Source organism: Haliotis cracherodii, unplaced genomic scaffold (genome assembly GCF_022045235.1).
Source record: "Haliotis cracherodii isolate W230 unplaced genomic scaffold, xgHalCrac1.p SCAF_15, whole genome shotgun sequence".
Classification (NCBI taxonomy): domain Eukaryota; kingdom Metazoa; phylum Mollusca; class Gastropoda; order Lepetellida; family Haliotidae; genus Haliotis; species Haliotis cracherodii.
Genome location: NW_027266270.1, coordinates 21858508 through 21882858, shown reverse-complemented (window position 1 = coordinate 21882858; position 24351 = coordinate 21858508). Strand labels below are relative to the sequence as shown.

The 24351-nt window shown below is 38.7% G+C and overlaps 1 protein-coding gene across 3 annotated transcripts in view; it reads left to right on the top strand.

The window, feature by feature from the left end:
• The first annotated feature begins 4164 nt into the window (after positions 1–4164).
• LOC139461948 (uncharacterized) overlaps positions 4165–24351 on the top strand; it is a 29580-nt gene continuing 9393 nt past the window's right edge. Inside the window, exons 1-3 of one of the 3 annotated variants that reach the window (XM_071243435.1) lie at positions 4165–4228; positions 10217–10291; positions 23675–23861. In XM_071243435.1, coding sequence (XP_071099536.1) covers positions 10246–10291; positions 23675–23861 — 233 coding nt within the window. In that variant the 5' untranslated portion in view covers positions 4165–4228; positions 10217–10245. Of the gene's footprint in view, positions 4262–10216; positions 10292–23674; positions 23862–24351 lie in introns of all 3 variants that reach the window. The other 2 variants (XM_071243436.1, XM_071243437.1) reach the window with 2 other exon arrangements.

Sequence of the window (24351 nt, the reverse complement as noted above, 5' to 3'; positions counted from 1 at the left end):
GGAAAAATTACCTGTGATCTGTGAAAAGGTGGCCTGAATTACCTTTGAACAGTTACTGAGTATAGGCATTTCCTATATTGCTCAATTGATATACAGGGTACCTGATCTAGTATTTGTGGTAAACCCTCAACCCCAGGCAATGCTGTAAGTTGTAGCAGTAAAAGTGTTGTGAAAATACAGGACTTACGAGTATTACGAGGACACTGGAGGACATTGTCAGTTTGCAGTCACTGTATTGTATCACCGGATCACAGCCATGCAGAGATCATCAGATGGATGTTGTCATTCGGTATTTGGCGCCTGTATTGAGTTACGCCTGTATAAAATTGCGCCTGTTTTCAGGATCAGGTCGGTTTCTAATCTGACAATGAAAGTTGTCGCAGGTCATTACAGTTCCAGCTCCAAATGGAACAGTGTCTTCAGTACTCACGTAATCTGATATCTGCTGTGAAGAGCTGCAACTTGTTCTCTTCAGAAAACACGTCCCTGTTCTTCCACCGTGGTATACTGCGTCTTTGACGTCTATGTCGACGTATCAGTGTGACGCCATGGAAGTGTCTAGAGACCCGAATACCATGATGACGTTCTTTTGATGCATTTTCCCGAGGCAAGAGATAAACTGACTTTAAAAGTCCAGTTTCCACCCTTACCGAACTAGGCTGAAATTCCTGGGCTCGATCGTAGCGCCACCAGTGGCTGTTACGAGTTAAGTCCCTTCCATGCCTCTTCTATGGACCAATCAGATTCCACCTCTCGCATCACTTACGTTAGCTTCAAACGAAATGGTGGCGCCCAGTCAAGACGATCTGATCAACAATCAAGGTCTATATTGTGATAAAACGGGTCTTACATCGCGAAGTGCATCAAATGACGTGAGCACCTTGATTAAAAACATTAAAAGATTTGGAAAATATCTGTTGACAACGAGATGGGGGTGCACATGCTGTGCAAAACCTGCAATCAACCGAAATCTGCATGACAGTTTACGAACCGGATTTCTATATCGGTGGGCGATTTTGATTGGACTATACATAGACTCGTTAGTCCAGCCAAAATCTAACTCCATAATACCAGCCTAGTTAGGCAAGAGTGGAAAGTGGACTTTTATAGTCAGTTAACTCTCTTGCCTCGGGAAGATGTCTGGATGCAGTGAAGCCAAAGTCAAGAAGCGCTTCCTCAAATGAAGAATACACAAATACCGATGTTCGTTGGGGGTGGTGACGCGTGGTCTGTTTCCCCGGGTACTGTCCATCGTCTGCACTGTCTACCTGTCTACTACTGGTGATTGTTGGACGGTAGCAACCATAGTGTCATACGACGTTGTCATATATGTGCTCCCCAATTGCAGCATACCAATGACTCTTTATCCCTGCCAGTATACGTAGCATGTTACCGTTGAGTCCTGAACTCCTCAATGACAAACATGTGAGCTGTTTATACCTATATGCATCCTCTGATCACACTGCAGGTGTTTTTTTCAACTGTAACTAGTTTAGTCATTTTACACGGATAACCGTGAACTAAAGCAACATTTCAAGCCGCTACCATATCTGCTGCATTTCTACGATTGACATTACAGAATTTTGGAACATTATTTATTATCATGTTCGAATCCATTTTTGAAATACTGGGCTTTTTAGTTCTGACTCTCTGTCTCTTGGTTGTGTATCTCGTGAAGATTCTGAATCATTGCCATTGATAACATGTGACAAAAACTACCGACTCAGCTCCATCTCCCCAACCCCACAACCCCCAACCCCTAAAACCACACCAACCTGGTGGTTAGAGCGTTCGCTCGTCACGCCGAAGACCCGGGTTCGATTCCCGACATGGATACAATGCGTGAAGCCCATTTCTGGTGTCCCCCGCCGTGATATTGCTGGAATATTGCTAAAAGCGGCGTTAAACCATACTCACTCACTCAATCATTATGAGTAGGCCCCTCCATTGTCCCATAACTGATCATTCGGATGTGAAATGTGTATTGTGAGTTCCCCCACACTGTTGGTACCCAGCAAGACGCATAGAAGGAATCACAACATCAGCCATGATTAGAAAAGGTGAAAGTGAAGCAATTTCAATCGATGCTTTAATATCCGACGTCGGGAAAATAAATGATTGACTGAACGGATTTAGCCCCGAATCATTTAATCAATTCTCATTTTGCAATAAAGTAATATTCCAGTTTGCCTCATTGAACAGTAGTGAAATACTGATGTTTAGTTGACATGTGCAAGCTACGCCTATGAAATAAAACGGTACTGCATGTTTGTTGGCGTGGGTAGTAATTACAATACCATGTCATTCCTATCTCTATTCTTTTAACCTGACGATGTTTAGCTATGCAACTACAGTACACGTAAAGGTGGACTATGCGATGTCGTAGATCAAGATCAAGATGTTTTATTGTACTAAAGAGATCCGGCCAATACACAAGACAAGAGTACAGCCATATGATATCATGATCAGTGAGTACTATAGAGCTGCATATAATTTATCTGTGCTGATGACGTCACAAAGTGGGTGTACTCATTTATTTTTACGAACTGACGTCATGATACTATATAATTCTTACGCCGACACGATGGTGAACAAATAGAGCTGACCTAAGAATTGTTTTACCATCCTCAGAGTATAACAGAGATTGACACGGGTACAGCTTTGGTAAACGCAGGTTGATGCTATAAGAAGTACCATGTGTTCTATTGGGACATTGGCCATTTATAGTTAGGTTATCAGGCTCAGTCAACAGAATATTACAAAGGGTCTAGAATATTTATAATGAAATATGCAGGGGTAGCAATGTGATGGAGCCATATCATAATGATGGATTAAATTATGTTATTATAACACAAATGCAAGTTTGCGTTTTATATGTACGCAAGGTCATATTAGGTTATCACTCTAGAATAATAAACATAATTTAAGCTGCACAGTTCAATGGTAGCACAATGGGACAACCTAAATTGTCCGCTACTCTTTAAAAGCCTTATTAACAAGAATACGCTCCTAACCCTTTGCAGGGAAATAATTCTTTCAACAGATTCTTACAGTCAGTTAATCACGTAAAGAGAACAATGCAGCCACGCATGATCAATGACCAGCTTCCTCGCCGCCTGGTTATCTGCAGTCCGCACATTGTGCGGGTATGTTGATGTGATCATGGCAACCCCCGGTAACACCATTTGCTGTTGTCGACGTCACTCGCCCCGTCATTGAAGGGGATGCTAGGAAAGCACAGCATTAACACTTTATATTTCATGTACAGCCAGAAAGCTATATTGTGCTTACTGTCCTTTGGTGCAACTATCACTACATTTTGTTTGTTTGTTTGTTGTTTAACGCCGCACTCATCAATATTCCAGATATATGAAGTCGGTTACTCTCATTAAAAGTACGGTGTCATAAAACGCAGAGTGAGTGAGTGGGTTTGGGTGAGTGAGTGAGTGAGTGAGTGAGTGAGTGAGTGAGTTTAATGTTGATTAGAACATTATTTCGGTAACGGACGTTATCGCACGTGTTTTACTTACCAATTATGGTAGATGTGACGTTACATTGTACAATGCTATTAACATATGGCTCTCTGTGTATCCTATCGACTCCACAGAACGGGCCGATGCTCATGACATCAACCACTGGTTTGCAGGACATTTCTCTGGCCGTTTGGGTTATACAACTAATTGTACGGCTTTTGTGTGTGATTTCACTTTTACCCGTTATCTTTACTACATATTGTAGCCAAAAGAAAAATTAAAACTGTTTATAAAATAAAATAACAAATCGAATCATAATGTTAATAACTTAAAAAATAGCTTTTCAAGAAATAGATATAACGTTTATTAAAATCAAAAATTGATTAAGTAACAAATGTTTTATTTATAAATTACGGTTTCGGTGAAAGATGACAATCATGTACATTCTCTTCTTCTGGACCCAACTACTTTATGAAGTGCTTCTTCCAATCAACTATTCACTTTTCATTTTCCGTTAAACATTTTAACATCAACAACATCCCAAGTGAAAGTCCATGGTCTGACGTCACCCAGGGAAAATTACAGACACACAACAACCAGGGCAAACGCCTGACAATAACAAGAACAGTGCCAATATATCGACCACCTACCTGTTTACCGATATATAAAGAGTTAACACTGTTGCTAGAGTTGACGACTTCGAAGGAGGTATCAGCAGTTGCGCTGGGGATGATGGCGTGTGTGCTTTGCCTAGAGTAGGTAAGCATTTGCTATAGCTGTTTTCAAAGGTACCATAATATTTCAACTGTATCATATTAACTTTAATGTTTCAGTTTTGGATTAAAGGAATGCGCCAATTTAAAGTAAATGTACATCACAAGGAAATGTTATTGAGAGATGTTAATATGACTGTTTAACATCGCCTCTAAGGTTTATTTGATATACAGTGAAGCAACTCTTTTGTCTCCAAATGAAATCATCCGGATTCACAAAGTTCCGGAATAACAAATTTTGATTACTAGTGATTTCACTTTGGCAATATGTCAAATGCTGGACTTCCTCATAGTTAACTTATACATTATGTGCATTTTTGACATGGGACATTTAGGCAAGAATTAGGCACCAGTTGTGTTCCCCTCCTTGCTGATCTGTTTCTTTAACACATTGATTCGGAATTTCTGCTCGAATTGGCAAAATCAAAACACGAGAGCTTTAACTATATCGACAAGCTGATATCGTTAAATATTTGTAAAATAGTCAATTCCTTCCACTGATTTACCCTCGTGAACTAGAACGGAGAAGAGACCAGTGAAACAGCTTCGCCTGTTTCATGTGTAGATCGCGATCCATGTACCTGTATGACAAGAGGGACACTTCAACTTTCCATTAAATCGACTTTCCTTTATGTCGAGCAATATTCAAACAGCTCCAGCCTTTGGTGTCTACATTTGCCAACATTGGGGATACAATCGAGCATGGTCTTTAAACGAAGATTTCAAAGATCGTCATAGGACTCTTGCCATAAATTTGTTTTAGCCTCAGTAAAGCTTCCAAAGGTTAAATGGCAGACATGTCGATGACATTTCCAAATTTGACGCATCGGTGCCCAAAATGATATCCGATGAAATTCACTATTTTGACTTGAAAATGTCAGGTTAACTGATGTTCCCTTGTTCAGGGGAACACTTGCCTTTGAACGTGTTTGTGACGGGTGCTACCGGTTGGGCAGGTTAGGCTCATGTTTCGCGAACACCCGTTATCATTTCTAATTTAAAGAGTTTTCGTGTGATTATGGATTTGGTTTTGTCGTCTTTGATCTTATGAAGACGTTTCGAGGAGTACTTGTCCGGGACTCGTGGTTTCAGAGGCAACGGGTCCGGTCTAACGAGTTTCAGTGTATAGATTGTTTTCAAGACCGCCTATTCATGAAGTTTTATTAGATTGACGTAAAGATTGTATAATACAGATTGTAAACACTGTATTTACCGATTCCGACTTATGCAGATGTATGTATGTATGTATGTATGTATGTATGTATGTATGTATGTATGTATGTATGTATGTATGTATGTATGTATGTATGTATGATTGTGTGTGTATGTATGTATGTATGTATGTATGTATGTATGCATGCGTACGTGCGCGTGTATGCGTATGTATGAAATATATAGCGTCTAATGGGGTAAACAACTTGTCTATCATATATATGCATGCTGTTTGTAAATCACTTAGTCCATGAATGCTTAGTCCCTTACGAATCATAACAGAAACGATTCAAAATTATTCTTCAGTGTTGGGTAAATATACTTAAGATAACCGGTGTCGGTTTACAATCTATGTAGGTTGATTCCTATAACATTCCTTCCCAATTTATCGATTTTGCTCTCTGGCAGCTTTGCATAAACCACGTCGCAGTTGCGGAACATCCTGTACTGTATGAATGTGTGTTCGATTGTTATGTTCAGGATTTCCTTTTCACATCCACCAAAAGGGTGTTTGATCAATGTGTTTGATGCAATCTATCTGTGTTTGACGTCCGGCCATGCCGACATAATGCACGTAATTCTCGTCCTGGTATATAGTGTAAGCTTAATGGACATCACAAAGAAATCCTGTACATATAACAATGAAACATACATGCAGGATATGCCCCATTGTTATGTCTTTGGCGTCTTTTTCATGGATTTAATAGGTGTCAGGTTTTTTTTCAACTTTCTTAAAGATTTGTTTTACTATTTAGATGCTCAGAAGAAATGCACAAATAATCGTATCATACCTCCATGTCTGAATGTCTAAATCTGATTGGTTTACGTTATTTTGATAAAATGCGATGTATCCCGTCTGCAGCTATCCCTCAAAATCCCAGAAATAAGCTTGAACTTACCCATCTCAAAATCAGAAATTAAAAGTGTAAACAAGCAAAAAATCACCAAAAAATGGCATAACCTATATCTAAACTCAAATAGCCAAATCAAAAAAGTGCTCAGCAAACCACTAACCAAACCAAAAATTCCCCATCCATCAAAAAAAATCGACAGAGTAATCACTTAACTCCAAACAGGACACACCAACCTAAATAACCACCTAAAAAAAATTAAAAAAAACACACTACAGGTAACTGCCCACATTGCAAACAACCAGAAACCCCAGAACACGCACTCATCCACTGCACACACTACCTCACACATCGAACCGCATTACAAACCACCCTCAATCTAAACAAGGCTCTCACTCTAGAAGCAATACTAAACCCACAAAATAAACTAGAAAACTTAAAGGCCTTAGGCTTATTCTTAATCAAAACGGAACTAATATAACGCATCTAAAAACATAATAACCTACCAAATCAAAATCACATAAACAAACAAACATCCACCATACCCAGCTCCCTTAGTTCTCCTCCCCAACCCCATCGGCATCTATTCCAAATCTCAAAATTCCCAAATTATATATAAGCAACCCCTAAAGCCCCCTCTTAGTGTTGCACAGGCCACCTTCGCCCCTTTCGGAAACACATTAAATGGCCTGGCCGGGCCCGAGTGCGAAATACGCATAAATCTCCAAAGTAAGTAAGTAAGTAAGTCTGCGAGGGCAATACATTTATGAGAGGGAGAAGAAATCCCTTATACCCCACCAGGGAGAAAACATGCTGGATGTGGATTTCTCAGCGGGAGAATAAATCCCTAATACCTCACTTCGAAGCAAAAACCCGTACGCAAAGAAAGTTACGTGACATAGCACAAGGTAATCTAAGCGCTATCGAACAGATGTTTTCTATCAATTTTGAATTTGTGTTAATTCTTTCAAAATGTGTAAAACATGTCGGTAAAATAAATTCGCATAAGACGCATAAAACCCCATGTTCCTTACACAGTGAATTTCATTGACTCGGAAAAAGCGTGTGGGATTTTGCTTCGAAGTGGGGTATAAGGGATTTATTAGGTTTTATTCTATTCGATTCCGGGACGTGATATAAAACCTAACGCGGGACACATAAAACCCCACGTACCCCTCGTGATCCTGGTACACCTTAAATTATCATACGTTAAATAAAATCACTAACGCCACATACTGCAAACTGCAGCTGTGTTTTTTTTTTTAAAAACTAACAGACCATCGCCAAATCGGGGATCCCATATATGTATACACTTACTAAGTCTCGCAACTGCAAATTCTGCACCCTTTCCTTGCTGATCTGTTTCTTTGTGCACATGAATCGGAATTTCTGCTCGGAATGGCAAAGTCAAAACAAGTTAATCTGGTCAAGAAATTTAACTTAAGCTTCAGGTATATCGATGATCTTATATCGTTCAATAACAATCAAATAGCTAATTCCCTTCCAGTGATTATCGCACTTGAACTAGAAATAAAGGATACCAGTGAGACCGCCTCATCTGTTTCATATTAAGATCTATACATAAAGATGCAAAGTGACAAAACTCAAGACTGTATGACAAGAGGGATGACTTCAACTTTCCAATAGTCAACTTTCCCTTATGTTGAGCAAAATTTCTGCAGCTCCAGCCTTTCGTGTTTACATTTCACAGCTATCCACCGAGAGCGACATAGGCTCTTGCTCAGTGGTTGTTTGATAAAAGATACAACATTCAATACCTCAGTAAAGCTTTCAAAAACTTTAAAGGCAGACATTTGGAGGACATTTCCAAATGTGACGCATCACTGACAAAAATGATGTCCGAGGCAGTTCCCAATGTTGACTTGTACCATATGTTCCCGTCTTTTTCATGTGAACAATTAACTTGCCTTTGCAAGTGTTTGTGATGGGTACAACCGGTGGAGCAGGATACGCTCAACATTTCGCGAACATCTGGAACCTGCGAACCCGTGCTCGTTTCATGATCACCGAAGTGGTAAACGTCTGAGACCTGCATCACTTCGGGCTTTCCTCCCACATTAAGCTGACACGCTGTGATATAACTAGAATGATATCAAAAGCTGCGTTAAACCCAACTCACTCACGCATACACGAATTTCAATACAGGGAATTCCCTCAATAACTGATGATGTGATCGGAATCTCTCCAACTTATTTTCCCTCTGTCACAAAGGGTTCACTGTCTTAGCTAAGAGAAATGTCGTAAGTAAACGTTGCGATAGGTTTGGAAAGCTTACAGAATAATTAAATCCGCTAAGATTTGTCTAAACACAGACAGCTTCGAGAATATGTCTCCAAGACATTTGTATTGACCTCATTTTATCGAATGTTATTTTTAATTTTAAGTACTTGCAGTGTTATCGTTAGGAGGGGCTGTGTGAACTATGTATCCATCCCTTGCCATATCGATGAGCTCACGCAGCCGTTCTACCCGTTCACCTCTTCATGGGAAAGAAACCATGTGAAAACTATACCCTGAATGATTTATCTGAAATGTTGACAGTACGCTCTAATTAACAGCGGTGACCTTTGACACCGGCTAGGTGACCTGAAGGTTAAACCGTTCGCTTGTCGCCAGGTTCGTTTTGATATCTGCTCATAATGTATTAAACATCCCTGTGGTTCCCATGGGGATTCTGTTGCTGGGATATTGGTAAAAGCGGCTTTCTGTTCTCACGACAAGAAACATTCAAAAAAGTTTAATAAGCAAGACCTATTGTATTTATTATTTATTGTTCCAAAATCCAGACCTTCGTCACGAGTCCTGGGTTCGATTCCACGCATGCGCGGGCACACAGTGTGAGGTCAAGTATTGGTGTTCGCACGTGCTATTGCTGTAATATTATTTAAGGTAATGTAAAACGTCACTCGCTCACTATTACTAACATCCCCAGTGGCATCTGAGCGCTCATCTTATTCCAACAGTTATCATTTACTTGGGATGTGCTGATTGATCGAAATTTCGATGCAGCCAATTGTCCCTTGGCCAATTGCAATACATCGATGACAACAGAAAATATAACCATTGACGTCGAGCAACAGTATCGACCGTAGCGATAATCGTATAACGCACGGATATGAAAAACAATACTCCCAAGCAGACGATGTGATTCATGGGCTTGGCGGATGTGTAAAGCATTTTCTTCATGTCCAATAATTCATTAAAGTTTACATCGTGTAAGTACGTATTATCACATTACTCGTGTAATATCTCTATTAAACTGCAATCACGCCAGGGATACAAATGGTCATATTCCTCAAGCCCTATTGTCGCCATGCATGTTTTGTTTCATGTATTGTCTATATCCTGAATCAGGACAATAGTCTTGGAATTACAGCTCATGAGACGTTGTGTGAGTACTGTCAGTGTTACATACATTGGTTAATACCATTGGCGACTGTCTGTGAGATGTACCATATCGTCATGGCACTTTTCAGTATGGCGCCCGACCGTTTGATTGTACTTCGATTCAGTGGTCCTCTGTTCGGCTGCTTGCGTTGTAACTAATATATCTCCGTTTCAATGAATGGATTGATGGATGGATGGCTGGCTGGCTGGCTGAATGATGGATTATCAGCTTATCTGTTATACGAGAGAGACATACATATACGATATAATCCTAGCATACGTTCCTTGGATATCTATATTCCAGCCTTGTACATGTATAAAGTACTGTTGTTTAACAATCCGAGCAGAACCGTTGCGCGCAAAATTTCCGTAGCCATCGCTACGGATGGGTATTGTTTGTATATATGAAAACTTTCCTAAAAGTAACCGTCCGAAAAGCAGATTAACCAGGTCCGGATCAGCGAGGTTCCTCTGTACATATGAATGTTTGTACTTGCAGATTGGAGGGGAGGATGTGACGGAGCCAGCATGGAGCTACACGTGTGGTTACTCGGCATTCTGGTGTGCTGCTCAGGTCAGTGTCAAGAATCAATTGTCTGTACCCCGTTGCCCGTTTTGTACGTGTACGTATCTATGTGCGAGAAAATGAGTGTGTGTGTGTGTGTGTGTGTGTGTGTGTGTGTGTGTGTGTGTGAGTACATTGGATGTATATCTCTGTATGTGTGTGTGTTTGTGTGTATGTGTATGTGTGTTGGGAAGGGGGGTAGCCTCGTGGATAAAACGTTGTTTTCTCACTCAGAAGGCGGGGATTTCATGTCGCACTAAGGAAATGCGTGAAGCCCATTTCCCGTGTTCTCAGCAGGAATATTATTACAATTGTGCTTATGGCGTCTTAAAACCAAACTGACTCACTCGCCATACTATACCGTATGATGGCATCACTTACACCTACTTCCATTTGGTAAACACACTGGTATATGGTAGTGTATAGTGTACATGAATTCAGGTTTGATACGTGCACACAAAAAGAATACCGTATAGAGTACAGAGTGATAAAGGAAACGGTTTAGAGTAAAGAGTGATTCAGAGTACCGTATAGAGTACGGAGTGATTATAGAGTACCGTTAAGACTACAGAGTGCTTATAGAGTACCGTATAGAGTACAGAGTGATTATGGAGTACGGTATAGAGTACAGCGTGATTATAGAGTACCGTAAAGAGTACAGAGTGCTTAAAGAGTACCGCATAGAGTACAGAGTGTTTTATAGAATACGGTTTAGAGTAAAGAGTGATTACAGAGTACCGTATAGGGTACGGAGTGATTATAGAGTACCGTGTAGGGTACAGAGTGATTACAAAGTACGGTATAGGGTACAGAGTGATTACAGAGTACCGTATAGAGTACAGAGTGATTATAGAGTACGGTATAGAGTACAGAGTGATTATAGAGTACCGTAAAGAGTACAGAGTGATTACAGAATACCGTATAGAGTACAGCGTGATTATAGGGTACCGTAAAGAGTACAGAGTGGTTATAGAGTACGGTATAGAGTACAGAGTGATTATAGAGTACCGTAAAGAGTACAGAGTGCTTAAAGAGTACGGTATAGAGTACAGAGTGATTACAGAGTACCGTATAGAGTACAGAGTGATTGCAGAGTACCGTATAGAGTAGAGAGTGATTACAGAGTACAGTATAGAGTATAGAGTGATTATAGAGTACCGTATAGAGTACAGAGTGATTATAGAATACGGTATAGAGTACAGAGTGATTACAGAGTACGGTATAGAGTACAGTGTGAGTATAGAGTACCGTATAGAGTAGAGAGTGATTACAGAGTACAGTATAGAGTATAGAGTGATTATAGAGTACCGTATAGAGTACAGAGTGATTATGGAGTACGGTATAGAGTACAGAGTGATTATAGAGTACCGTAAAGAGTACAGAGTGCTTAAAGAGTACGGTATAGAGTACAGAGTGATTACAGAGTACCGTATAGAGTACAGAGTGATTGCAGAGTACCGTATAGAGTAGAGAGTGATTACAGAGTACAGTATAGAGTATAGAGTGATTATAGAGTACCGTATAGAGTACAGAGTGATTATAGAATACGGTATAGAGTACAGAGTGATTACAGAGTACGGTATAGAGTACAGTGTGATTATAGAGTAACGTATAGAGTAGAGAGTGATTACAGAGTACAGTATAGAGTACAGAGTGATTATGGAGTGTGGTATAGAGTACAGTGTGATTATGGAGTGTGGTATAGAGTACAGTGTGATTATGGTGTACCGTATAGAGTACAGAGTGATTATAGAGTACCGTATAGAGCATAGAGCACAGAGTGGTTATAGAGTACGGCATAGAGTACAGAGTGATTATAGAGTATCGTTAAGAGTACAGAGTGCTTAAAGAGTACCGTATAGAGTACAGAGTGATTATGGAGTACCGTATAGACTACAGAGTGATTATAGAGTACCATATAGCGTACAGAGTGGTTATAGGGTACCGTATATAGTACAGCGTTTTATAGAGTACGGCATAGAGCACAGATTGCTATTACAGTACGGCATATCTAAATATAAGACATGATTATGTAACTTTATGGTTAGTTCCAAACAGACAAAAAACGCTCGCAAACGTACAAGGATGTGTTGAATATAATACTCTGTGAGTTATATCTTTATATTAACAGCGATGGTTGTAAACTGACGGTAGAACATCTGTATATTTCGTTTCGTGGTCGTTTCCATAAAACAAGTTCGCTATATAAGTGCAATGCTTTTTAGCAAACTCGCATTTCACATCACCTCACCTTAGAACAAGTGTTTGATTACATGTTTGAAAATTACACCTTGGTACAGAACACTGCCTCATGAATGATAGTTGTTGTTACTGTTAATCTTTCACCTACCATATATATTTCTGTACCGTGTTCATTATTCAGTTTTGCTTGACAACGGTATAAGGATCTATACCGAAACGTCGCTATCATAGTAAAATAAGTAAGTTGTTATCCATTTCGGTCTACTTCGCCTCGTATACGTAGGATAGTCAACAAAATTAGTCAAGGTGTTTGCATCATGGTGACCGGAAGGACAAGATGTCTAGAATGTTTGGGCGGTCTGGTAGCCTAGTGGTTAAAGCGTTCGATCGTCACGCCGAAGACCCAGGTTCGATTCCCGACATGGGTACAATGTGTGAAGCCCATTTCTGGTGTCCCCCGCCGTGATATTGCTGGAACATTGCTGAAAGCGGCGTAAAACCATACTCACTCACTCACTCTAGAATGTTTTTCTTTTTCAAACAAGTATGGGCATACACTCTTCATATATACCATTAACGATGACACTGGTTGTATATTTGTATAGGAAGCAGTAAAATTCAAGTTTGTATTTGGCACTTCACTAAGCTGTCAATTGTTATGGATTCTGTGAAATGTCATTTTACGTTCTCTTTTTGTTCAGCTGTGTTTTTTTGTGAACTGTAGCTGTATTCATGTTTTTGATCGCGATTTACCATTTCTTATTGTTCGTTGGCATCTGTCCAAAATACACGTGCTGCATGTCAACAAAACATGTGATCTTTTTGGACGATTAAATGGGACATGTAGGCAATGTTGCTGAAAATTTATTCGTCAGAAGGTCTCAAATCTTCAGTTCAATGTACCTTCATACCTCCAATTTACGAGGCCACATCGACAGAGCACTGTACTATCAGAATAAAGATTTCTTTCATGGCTGTATGGGCTTTAGTAACACTAGTTTGAAGATGCTATTTAGCGAATTTATGAAACGGAAAATAGCGAGAAGGTCAGAAATAACAAGGTTGTGGGTTTTAGGTTACAATATGTTCATCCTGTTCGTACTGATCACCCCCGGAGGAATTCTGGGTTTACATAGGCCCCCAGCTACCTACGTTAGCGCTTCTCGTAAGAGGGAACAAAATGGTTCGGATGATCAGATTCAGTTACTTAATTGATCTCGTGTAATCGTGTTCCTACTGCATGGGAAGGTTAATATAATTATATCAATCATTTGATTGTCTGGTCCAGATTAGATTACTTACATGCCGCCGTCATTTGTTATATATAATATCGAATGATTCTGATCATTCAACATTCAAATCAAAACAGATATTTGGCAAAGTAGACACAATGTATGGATAACAACTTCTTTAAGACTGTAAAGGCGGCGTTTCGGAATGGGCCCTTATACTGTTGTAAGGCAAGACTGAATGAGGAACATTGTACAGAATATATATAGTGGTGGAGGATTAACAGTAGAGGATTAACACTTACAACAATTGCATACATGACTGGGATAACATGAGTTAGTAATGACAACAGAATGATAATACTGACACAACATGATAGACAGAGAACACATAGGTGGAAGCCAATCGGACATGAAGCCAATTAGACACGAAAAGTTTGCATAGGTGGGGTGATTATTGCTTGATGAGTTCATATATAGTAGGCGGATGGGATGAAATAGCCTTGATCTCTGTTGATTGAGGGCTTGTGGCAGCGAATGTGGACTGCTTCTGATATTTTTCTTTTAGAGACGTCATGGAAGATTTGGGCGTTGTCCCAGTTGATGTTGTGATTAGGGCAGTTGCTGATATGGTCCGAGATACTATACCTACTGCATATATTCTGTACAAAGATCCTCATTCAGCCTTGCTTGACAACGGTATAAGGATCTATACCAAACGTCGCCTTTACAGTATTAAAGAGGTTGTTATCCATAAATTGCGTCTACTTTGCCATCCGTCAACATCTAAGTAATGCCTATCAAACAATTAATATATTTGTCATAGAACACGATATGAACCTGTAGTTCCTGATGTCAAACGATCTTTGGCTGTTCACATCGAGTCATCACTTTGGCAACAGAGATAACTACATACGTAGACACAAAAACGTCCCATATTTACAGATTTGACTTTGGAAGAATGGGGTAAACATGATGGAGGACTGGTGGATATGAAGTTGGCATCACAGGTCTGAGAGTAATTAATTATGTTATATTATATTCCAGTTTTCTCTTACGTAATTACAAATAGTCTGATTACCCACTCAAACCCTGGTGTTGATTAACAAGCGGGCACGAACAAAGTATCAAGTCGACGTACAAAGTTGTTTCCATTATCAGTGCAAGGATGCGCTGATTATGGATTCTAAACCCAGATTAACTCTGATTTATTAGGTCGAGGGGAATGTATATATGGCCTGGTCACCTACCTTATTTTCTTGAGTTCTCTGCTCACGTTTTTCTGCAAACAATACAGCTGTGTATTGGGGGCTGTGAAAATACACTCACAAAATGAAGCGTGAATACATTACCGTGAGCACGTTAAGACCCCAAATACCATGTCAACAAATCCGTACTGAAGGGTGCCCCATCGCCCCCCCCCTCCCCCCGCCAATTAGGCATATGGGTTACCTTATACCTTTTGTGTAAAGTTGAATCATCCACTATGGCTATCAAAAATATAATGTAGGATGTAAGTCTGTAATTAGAGTACAGTCACGATCAGTCACCTTACACATAAAATCACCTTCACAGCTTACATATCCGATATGGTCATGTATAATAATACCAATACTTCTTGATTTCCCAGTCTAAATGAGTAAAGTCCTTGAAAGGCATTTAGAAGTGATACACATAAGGAAGAGAATTTATGGATGTCAACTTCTTTGTTATGAGGAACATCTGGTGAATCATTCACCCGATGAAGGAGTAAGCATATACTGCGAAACGTTGTGTTCCTCATAATAAAGAAGTTGACATGAATAAATTATATTGTCGAACGTGCTGAAGTAAAACGCTGTAAGTAAAAATTAGTAACATGAGAGATTAAACGATAGTTTGCATTTAGACAAAATTTGTCTGCCAGAGACGGATATAAAATTAGAGAAAAAATAAAATAAAATGAACAGATTTTAGTATTTCTAAATTAATCTTTGCTATAACATTTGCATTTCCATAAAGAATAGACTTTAGATCATAACCTTAGGAGTAAAAATACATGTTTTTTTCTTTATGCCGGTGCATTTGGTACAGGTAAAGAAATAGTAAAAAGCGTCTTCATGGTGGTAGCCACAAGAACAATCTGGATTAGTTGACAATGCAATTTGGTTGAGCCTAGAGCCATAGTTTAAATCATGATTGTTGCAATGCTTTTATCACCTTTTATCATTCTTTTATAGTCTATCAATCTACCGACTTCAGTATATGTAGTAGGCAGGATTCCAGAGTTTGGCGGTATCAGGAAGAAACGATTTCGCATATCTTGCTGTTCTGCAATTTAGAGTAATTGAGAACTATTCCTAAGGTTGTAACCATTAGTTCCTGATATTTCAGGCGGGACGAGATCACAGAGATAGCTTGGTGCAAGGTTATTGGACATTTTGTAAAAGGGAGTTAATTTGGTTTGATGTCTTCCTTCACTAAGAGGCGTTTGTTATATCTGCGGGGGCACAGGTGGCCCAGTCGTCTAAGGCGCCGCGATTCGCTGTGCAGAGTTGCTCAATTTAAGTTTAGTTTTTTCAAACTTTGAACAGTTGTCCCAGATGTGAGAGCAGTAGTCAAAATTTGGCAGTATAAATGACGTGTACATAGTTTCTGATGTTTTCCTATTTAAACCTGATTTAATACCTCTGAGACATTTTATCGTAGGACTTACTTTTTTAACAATTTCACTGATATGCTCACCCCAAGAACAATCGTATTGGAGACTAATTCCTAAATGTTTGTGGAATTGAACTTCCTTGATGATATTGTCTCTTATCTTTAGTTCTGGTTTAGGAATAGGAATTACTTTACGTGTGAACTGGAAAGATTCCATCTTGTTTGGATTAAATGTTACTTGCCAGTTGTTCGGCCAAGTAGAAATTCTATTTAGGTCATTAGTTAGGTAGTTTGAGGCAATGGTCGGATCTTCCACAATTACATGTATTGACTTGTCTGCAAAAAGTCTTATATAACTGTCAATACCTGCCACAACATCATTTATATAAATAAGGAATAATAAAGGTCCAAATACTGATCCTTGTGGTACTCCGGTCGCCACTGGCGTTACATTAGAACTGTAACCGTCTGAACTCTGTTTTACAAATGATCCTGAACCATTTTAATAATTTCACCTTGATGCCGTGTGAAGTAAGTTTGTGCAAAACCTTATCGAACGCTCTACTGACATCACAAAAAACAATTCATTAAACTGTTCTTCCATTTATTGTTAGCAGTGAATCCTGACTATATATGCTTATAACGAACTACGGTTATAACGATGTTAAATTAGTGGTCAGTAAATTGAGAACAGTGACTGCAATTATTACTCATTTTCAATATCTTGCTTTGAAATATATAACAAAAGAGTACAATTGTTGCAATATCTGCAAGCTTGATATTCCATCTTGGTTCATGGAATCCATTGACGAAAGGATTACATACCATGCAATACCGAAAACAAAATTTTCAAAGATTTTATCGTTAAAATAGTAGTTTGAACACCGACATGTTTAATTGAAGACAAGTATCATTATCAGGCCCCCAACATTGTAAGAACAAACAAAAATGACGCAAACCAACAAATATAATAATCGCCTTTTACATATTTTAAGACTTAGTCGAAGTAAATGATACATTTCACAAGTGATATCGTTGTGTCTACAAAGTGAAGGGATTAAACCATCGTAGGTAGGATCCACTTTCAGAAACCTTACTTTAATTAACATAATGACAATTCTCGCTTCAGGATGGCATTGAGCTGTTACAATACTTGACGTTGTTGGTGCATAGCATGAAGACAAAATAGTATAGTGGTTCAAAAGAGAGTAAATATTTGCTTGATTGATAACAGATATTTTGGACATGTAACCCAGGTAACATATAGACAGCTGTCTCTTCGAAATATGGATTTCCCCACATGACCATGTTCTGAAGGCATCAGGTAAATAATCATTAATGTACTACGCGAGTTCACATCAGTATGGACAGTGCACGTTAACAAGGGATCTTTGTTCTCAGTTTTGTTTATGACAAGCAAAGAAACTGTCTCGTTTTGTTTGGTTCACAAAATGAATCCTTATTAATAATGCTGTCAGTTTATAAAGCATGATCGAAACACCGACTACAAACATTCGGCTTGTGCTGTGTAGCCAGACAAGGAATGGTTCACATGAAATGAAAAGAAATTAACATGGAAAATATTATGAATGTCGTTGCTACCGTTTGCGTATAAACGACGGAAAAGCTACAGTTTTTTCTGTGTAAGATTTGCAGATTTGACTTGTGACTTATAAGAGTGAGTGAGTGAGTGAGTATGGTTTTTACGCCGCTTTTAGCAATATTCCAGCAATATCACGGCGGGGGACACCAGAAATGGGCTTCACACATTGTACCCATGTCGGGAATCGAACCCGGATCTTCGGCGTGACGAGCCAACGCTTTAACCACTAGGCTACCCGACCGCCCCGTGACTTATAAGAACATGAAGTACAAACGTATTGCGAAATATGCATGACAAATTGAATATTAACTTTTTTCAGACAATTCACTGTTTCAACGCTAAACCCACACGATATATATTTCCACCCCCTTATCTATTCGAGAGTTTCGAGGCTACGTCTTTCTTCTTTATCTGACGAGGAGTCGGTAGGTCAGCCTATTGATTAAAACGTGTGTTTATCAGACTGGAGGCCCGGATTCGATTGCCCACATTTCTGTGATATTGCTGGAATAATGTTAATACTTCGTAGCGGCGTAGGATCATACTCACACAGTCACGCATCATGAAAATGAAGGCACACACGAGACCCGGAAACTGAGTCTTATTAGTCTGTCACCATGGTGACTGTCAGAAGCTATTTGCACAACACGTGAATATTCTACAGTTTGTTGACAAACGAGCGTCGACTGAAATGTATATAATGGGTTGACTTGATTATATATTAATTTCTTACCAGGTTACCTGTGTGCACAGATAAAACAGAAGTGAGCAGTGGCGCTTACCCAAATACATAAACATGTTTCGTGAGGTTTACCATTGCACTTGATTATTTCTTTACATAAGTTGATGTAAATGTGTTGGATCTTCGAGTTGAGTGTATGTTTAACTGTTTGATTGGTATTCTAGAAGTAAGTAAGAAAACGTATAACTATATGGATAACAACTATAAATTTTAGCAACTTGTCACAGCGAAAACATGTTCTCAAATGACCAAGTGTTTGTGGATAGATCTCTATGATTTTGTGTAATCTCTACAAAAGATTTCACTATTACGAAATTCTTTCTATGCAGACTCAGAACTTGTCAATCCACCCTCGCATTGTGTCAACACGAGGCTCCCATTGAACACCGTCTTCAATATCAGTCTATGACAACCAATCAGAATCGCGTAACTACGGAAGCCTTTTAGGGCCGTTTGTTTGTTTTAATATTATTCGATTAACGATCTCGCGCTACGAGCAAAAAAGGCCCTAATAAATCTATTTGTCGTTCTAGATAAATTGCGTGTTATCTCACCTACTATCTTCTTCAAAATGTTTGATGCTCAAGTTCAACCAATCTTATTATATGGATCAGAGGTCTGGGGTTTTGAAACCTATTACAATATTGAAAAGGTACACTTAACTGCATGTAAAAGATTTCTAAATGTTTCTAAATCGGCTCCAAATCATATGGTCTATGGCGAATGTGGCAGATACCCGTTATATATTTGTTCATATTTACGTTTACTCAGATACTGGCTAAAAATAACAGAGATGTCGCGGGAACGAATCCCCCAAAAATGCTACGAAATGCTTGTCTATCGTGATAATGTTGGTTACGTAACCTGGGCATCAAACATTAAGCATTTACTCTTCTCTAACGGATTTGGATATGTTTGGCTTAATCAAAGCGTTGGAGACAAAATGTATTTTCTTAGCTCTTTTAAGCAGGTAGCAATTGAAATGTTTACTCAAAATTGGAGGTCGTCACTAGATAACAGTACACGCTACGACGTTTATAAAACCTTTAAATATTGTCTAACACCAGAGGTTTACCTGCATACTATAACAGAGAGAAAAATTAGAGACACATTTATTAAACTTAGGCTAGGGTTAAATGATTTGATGTGCAACAGGGGTCGCTTCTCCTCTATTCCTAAGGATATGCGTTTTTGTCCATTCTGCGAAAACCATATTGAAAACGAATTACACTTTTTGTTTATATGTCCAATTTACGACAACCTAAGATTGAAATATATGCCTAACATAACTAAGAACCACTATTCCATGAACAAAATATTATCTTTTAATGGTATCTCTAGTAAAAAATTAACTAAGATATTACAATACATCTATCAAAGTCTACGAGTGCGTAGTAAACTACTTAGTAAATCCGATATGTCCAGAAATAATAAGTTGTTTTGAAACTTTCGCATCTAGATCAGGAGTATCTACATTTTATTTTTGTCTGTTTGTTTCTACTAGAAATGCATATAAATTTAAATTGTCAAATTGTCCTGACATGATGAGTATATTTCTGATAGATCCTCCTGATAGATCCTTTTCTATTGAATGTCGCGTTATGGCTGAAAGCCTTTGCGACGTAAAACTTGATATTTCCATTCCATTCCTTTTGTATTCCTTTTGTATTTTTTACTACTACTGCTGCCACTGTGGTTATTACCAATGTTATTACGATACCTTTATTATATGTCAAGCATCATATTAGTTATCAAATAATTATAAAATGCGCTGTACAGCTGTAAATAATATTGTTTATCTGTATGTGTATATGGGCCAATGGCCTTTCATACAATAAAGATTGATTGATTGATACTATCTTGAAATTTCAAGATACTAAGTTGAAATTTCAAGATAGTATCTTGAAATTTCAACTTAGTTTCTTGATATTTCAACTTAGTAGCTTGAAATTTCAAGATAGTATCGAATTTTTAAGAAATGGCCCTTAAAGGCTTCCGTAGGATCTTGACATTTCAAGATTATTCACTTCAAACGTATTTTTACATCTTAGGATGTTAACTTATTATCTTGAAATTTCAACTTAATATCTTGAAATTTCAACTTCTGTATCTTGAAATTTCAGCTTCTAAATCTTGAAATTTCAAGATAGTATCTTGAAATTTCAACTAAGTTTCTTGACATTTCAAGATAGTATCGAAAAAAAACAAAAAGTAATTGGCCCTAAAAGGCTTCCGTACGTAACAGAATGTTATGCCATGGCAATGGAACTAATTTGTTTTGCGGTGAAAAGTTCTTTCAACAGTCTTTCATTTTTATCTTGCTTAAAAAAACAACGCTGTCTAACAGATAACCAGGCCAATCATTAGGAAAAGAGGCATATAGACCTTTAACGTTCCGTTTTTGTTTTGTTACAATTTTCCATAATCATTTTCAAAGTCACTTTGTAAACTTCATTATTACTGTCTTGAGCTGAGCATAATGAACAAATCGCTGCCGCCACTACACCCTCAAGAATATATTGAATATTTCCTTCCATAAAGGATCTCTTGAGTCGCTTCTTGTGACATGCGTGAGTTGCGAACGATCAGTTCTAACCCGGATTTTCATGGGTTGTATTTTTGTAAGTTGTAATGTAATTACCGGTAATGTCAAAATTGGCCGGATTTTTGTTTTGTTCATGAGTGGATCGCGGTTGAGTGAGTCGCCCCTTTTAGCAGCATTTTAGCAATCTTAAAATCTAACCAAGATTCTTTCTCAAAAGGCAACAAAATTGTCTCAAATTGTAACCCATGCCATGACCTTTACAAGGAGTTTTGTAAACCACCTTACCCACTAGCACGAGGGGGCACGGGTGACCCAGTCGTCTAAGGCGCCGCGATTCGCTGTGCAGAGTTGCGTCCCTTGAGCACGCCAGAAACCTATGATTGTGGGTTCGAATCCCGGTTCGCCCCGATTATGTTTCTAGGTTTGTCAGCACCATACCCGTGCTCGTGGGTTTCACCGAAGTGGTAAACGTCTAAGACCTGTATCACTTCGGGCTTTCCTCCCACATTAAGCTGACACGCCGTGATATAACTGAAATAATGTTAAAAGCGGCGTTAAACCAAACTCACTCACTCACTCACTAGCACGAGAGCAGGACATGCTTAGCCCTTTCGCGAACATCTGGTGTCATTACAAATTGTCAATGATCCGTTTGTGTACTGTTCATCATTATTGTGCCCTTTTCTTCCTTTGGAGATGTTAGAGACTGATTATTCTCTGGCGTTCATGTTTGGAATAAAATGCAAATGAAACAAGGTTCACTCATGGTCTCCATTTCGTAGAAATAGTGGCAAAGTTGTTTGTGCGAATACTTTCGTAGTCGTATTAATCGTAAAACAAAACAAATGAAAAGGGAAGATATACGGCTTCGATAAGGTGATATACGGTAAAGTGATGCTGTGCTGTAATGGCATTCTGTTTGTGAATTCTTGCAGTATCAGCAAATGTATTGATGGTTCGGTACGGGTTCTTCGCGCAACTGAATATCTCAACCATGGAAACATCCTTGCATGTTGGTCAATACATACACATGCAAATGTGGTCGTTCTCCACACAGCCATATACCGCAGTTGTCATACGCTTATGCCACAATATACCTACAATATAACTATCATTAATTGATTATGTTGTTCTGATCTTTAAGGTTCCTGCACTGTCATGATGTTTCATTATCGAATTGATTCTGATTTTGGGAGAAAAAAGTTGGGCTTGTGTTAAATTCCTGTGTTATTCCCAATGAGACTTCTGCAGTTTTATAGTTCAACAGCTTCTTAATCAACGCTCTGGTAAAACAGAATCCAGTGAATTTCAATTTGTTTGTGTAATTTTCATTTTCTATAAGAATAGCATTTCATCCACGCAGTCATTTACATGGTATTTTGTGACCGCAATGTGCATTAAATTCAATGCGATACCCTGCAGCTCTCATCCATCCTGATCGTGACGTCACTGTTTTGAGTGTACACATGTTCTTCGAAACTCATCTCCTTTTATATCGAATGATCGCCTGGTTGTTCCTTTAGTGAATGACTTAAAATGTCAAGGAGTATTCGTATTTGCGCTGTTGGATATTGCGTAAAATGAGCACTCACGTGAATGTAGGGGTAGCACCCGTCGTTTGTGAAGGGCAAGGTCACGTTACACAATGTACATGTACACATATCGATGTACACTCCGTCAACGCTCTCATGGTTGGGACATGATGAATATTAAAGAGTTCATAAAATAACATATCATTCTACCGGGACCATTGTTAAAGTAAGGCTGAGTCCGAATCAGAAAGAACAGCGGTCCTTAGTTAATTAAGAGATATATTTCATACAAATGACAAATTTTATTTAGTATTTACGGCCTCACGGCCCATAGTACTAAATTCAATGAGACTAATAGTAATGTGCGCCGAAACATCACTTGATACTTGGAACGTAGCAACATTATTTATATACATAAGTAACTTGATAGGTAGGTTTCTTTTAAAAGACATTGATTTTCCCTAATGTTCAATATTCAACATTTTGCGAACATATTAACTGACAATTGTTTTCCCTTGTTGAATAAATAAAGTTGTATGTTTTAATAACTTTTTACGGGTAACTGCATAAAAAGAGGAAACAAGAAGGAATTTATATTCATCTTCCATGAGCTGCAAATTGCCTCTTCTTCAAATAAGTGCATCAATACCCACGATGGGGCGATAGCGACATTGATGAATTTTCAATTCATGTGAGAAAGAATGAAATTTACATATTATTCGGACAAGATATTTTCTATCTGTAAGATGTAATCCATATATTTCAGGTTCAAGAATTGTTTTATAATAGGTGTACGTATTTAGAGTTAGAAACTTTGAAACCAGTGTATCGCTTCACCATTCATGTCGCAGTGCCATGGATATCCACTCTAATCCTTTTGTCTGTTTTCCTTTTTCCAGGGACCAGTGCGTATCCATCTGTGCGTTCAGTGTTTTACCTTCATACAACACCTCGAACTTGGAACGAGGCTAAACTGATATGTGAAGCACAAACCGCCGAGCTTTTCCGAGTGAAAAATGTGAACACTATTGACGAACTGAAGTTTGTTGATGGAATGACAGAATGGAATGGGAACTTCAGTAAACTGTGAGTTGTGTTTGTATGTTGTTTAACGCCGCACACATCAACATTCCAGCTATATCATGGCGGTCTGTAAGTAAACGTGTGTGGACCAGACAATCCCGTGATTGATATTGTTGGCAACGACCCGCACCGTCGGGGTACGATGACATACAATCAACCAAGTCACCGAGCCTGATCACCCGATCCATCTGGTTGCCTCTTACAACCAGCCAGGTTGCTAGGGATCTATTCTAACCCAAAATAAGAACCCTGGTCTGTGTGGTATGCAGGTTTCTGCATTAACAAGAATGTTGACACAGATATTATTTCTTGCTAAATTTAGTCAAATAAGTCTAATTAAGAATTAAGAATAATTTCTTGCGGCCCTGGTCAGTGTTATGTCCTTTCTCGCGGTCCCTAAGAGGCGTTCTTCAGGAGTGATCAATAATTGAAAGTGTTTGGAAATATCATGGATCAGTAATCATTTCCATCACGCTGTGTCAGTCGATAAGGT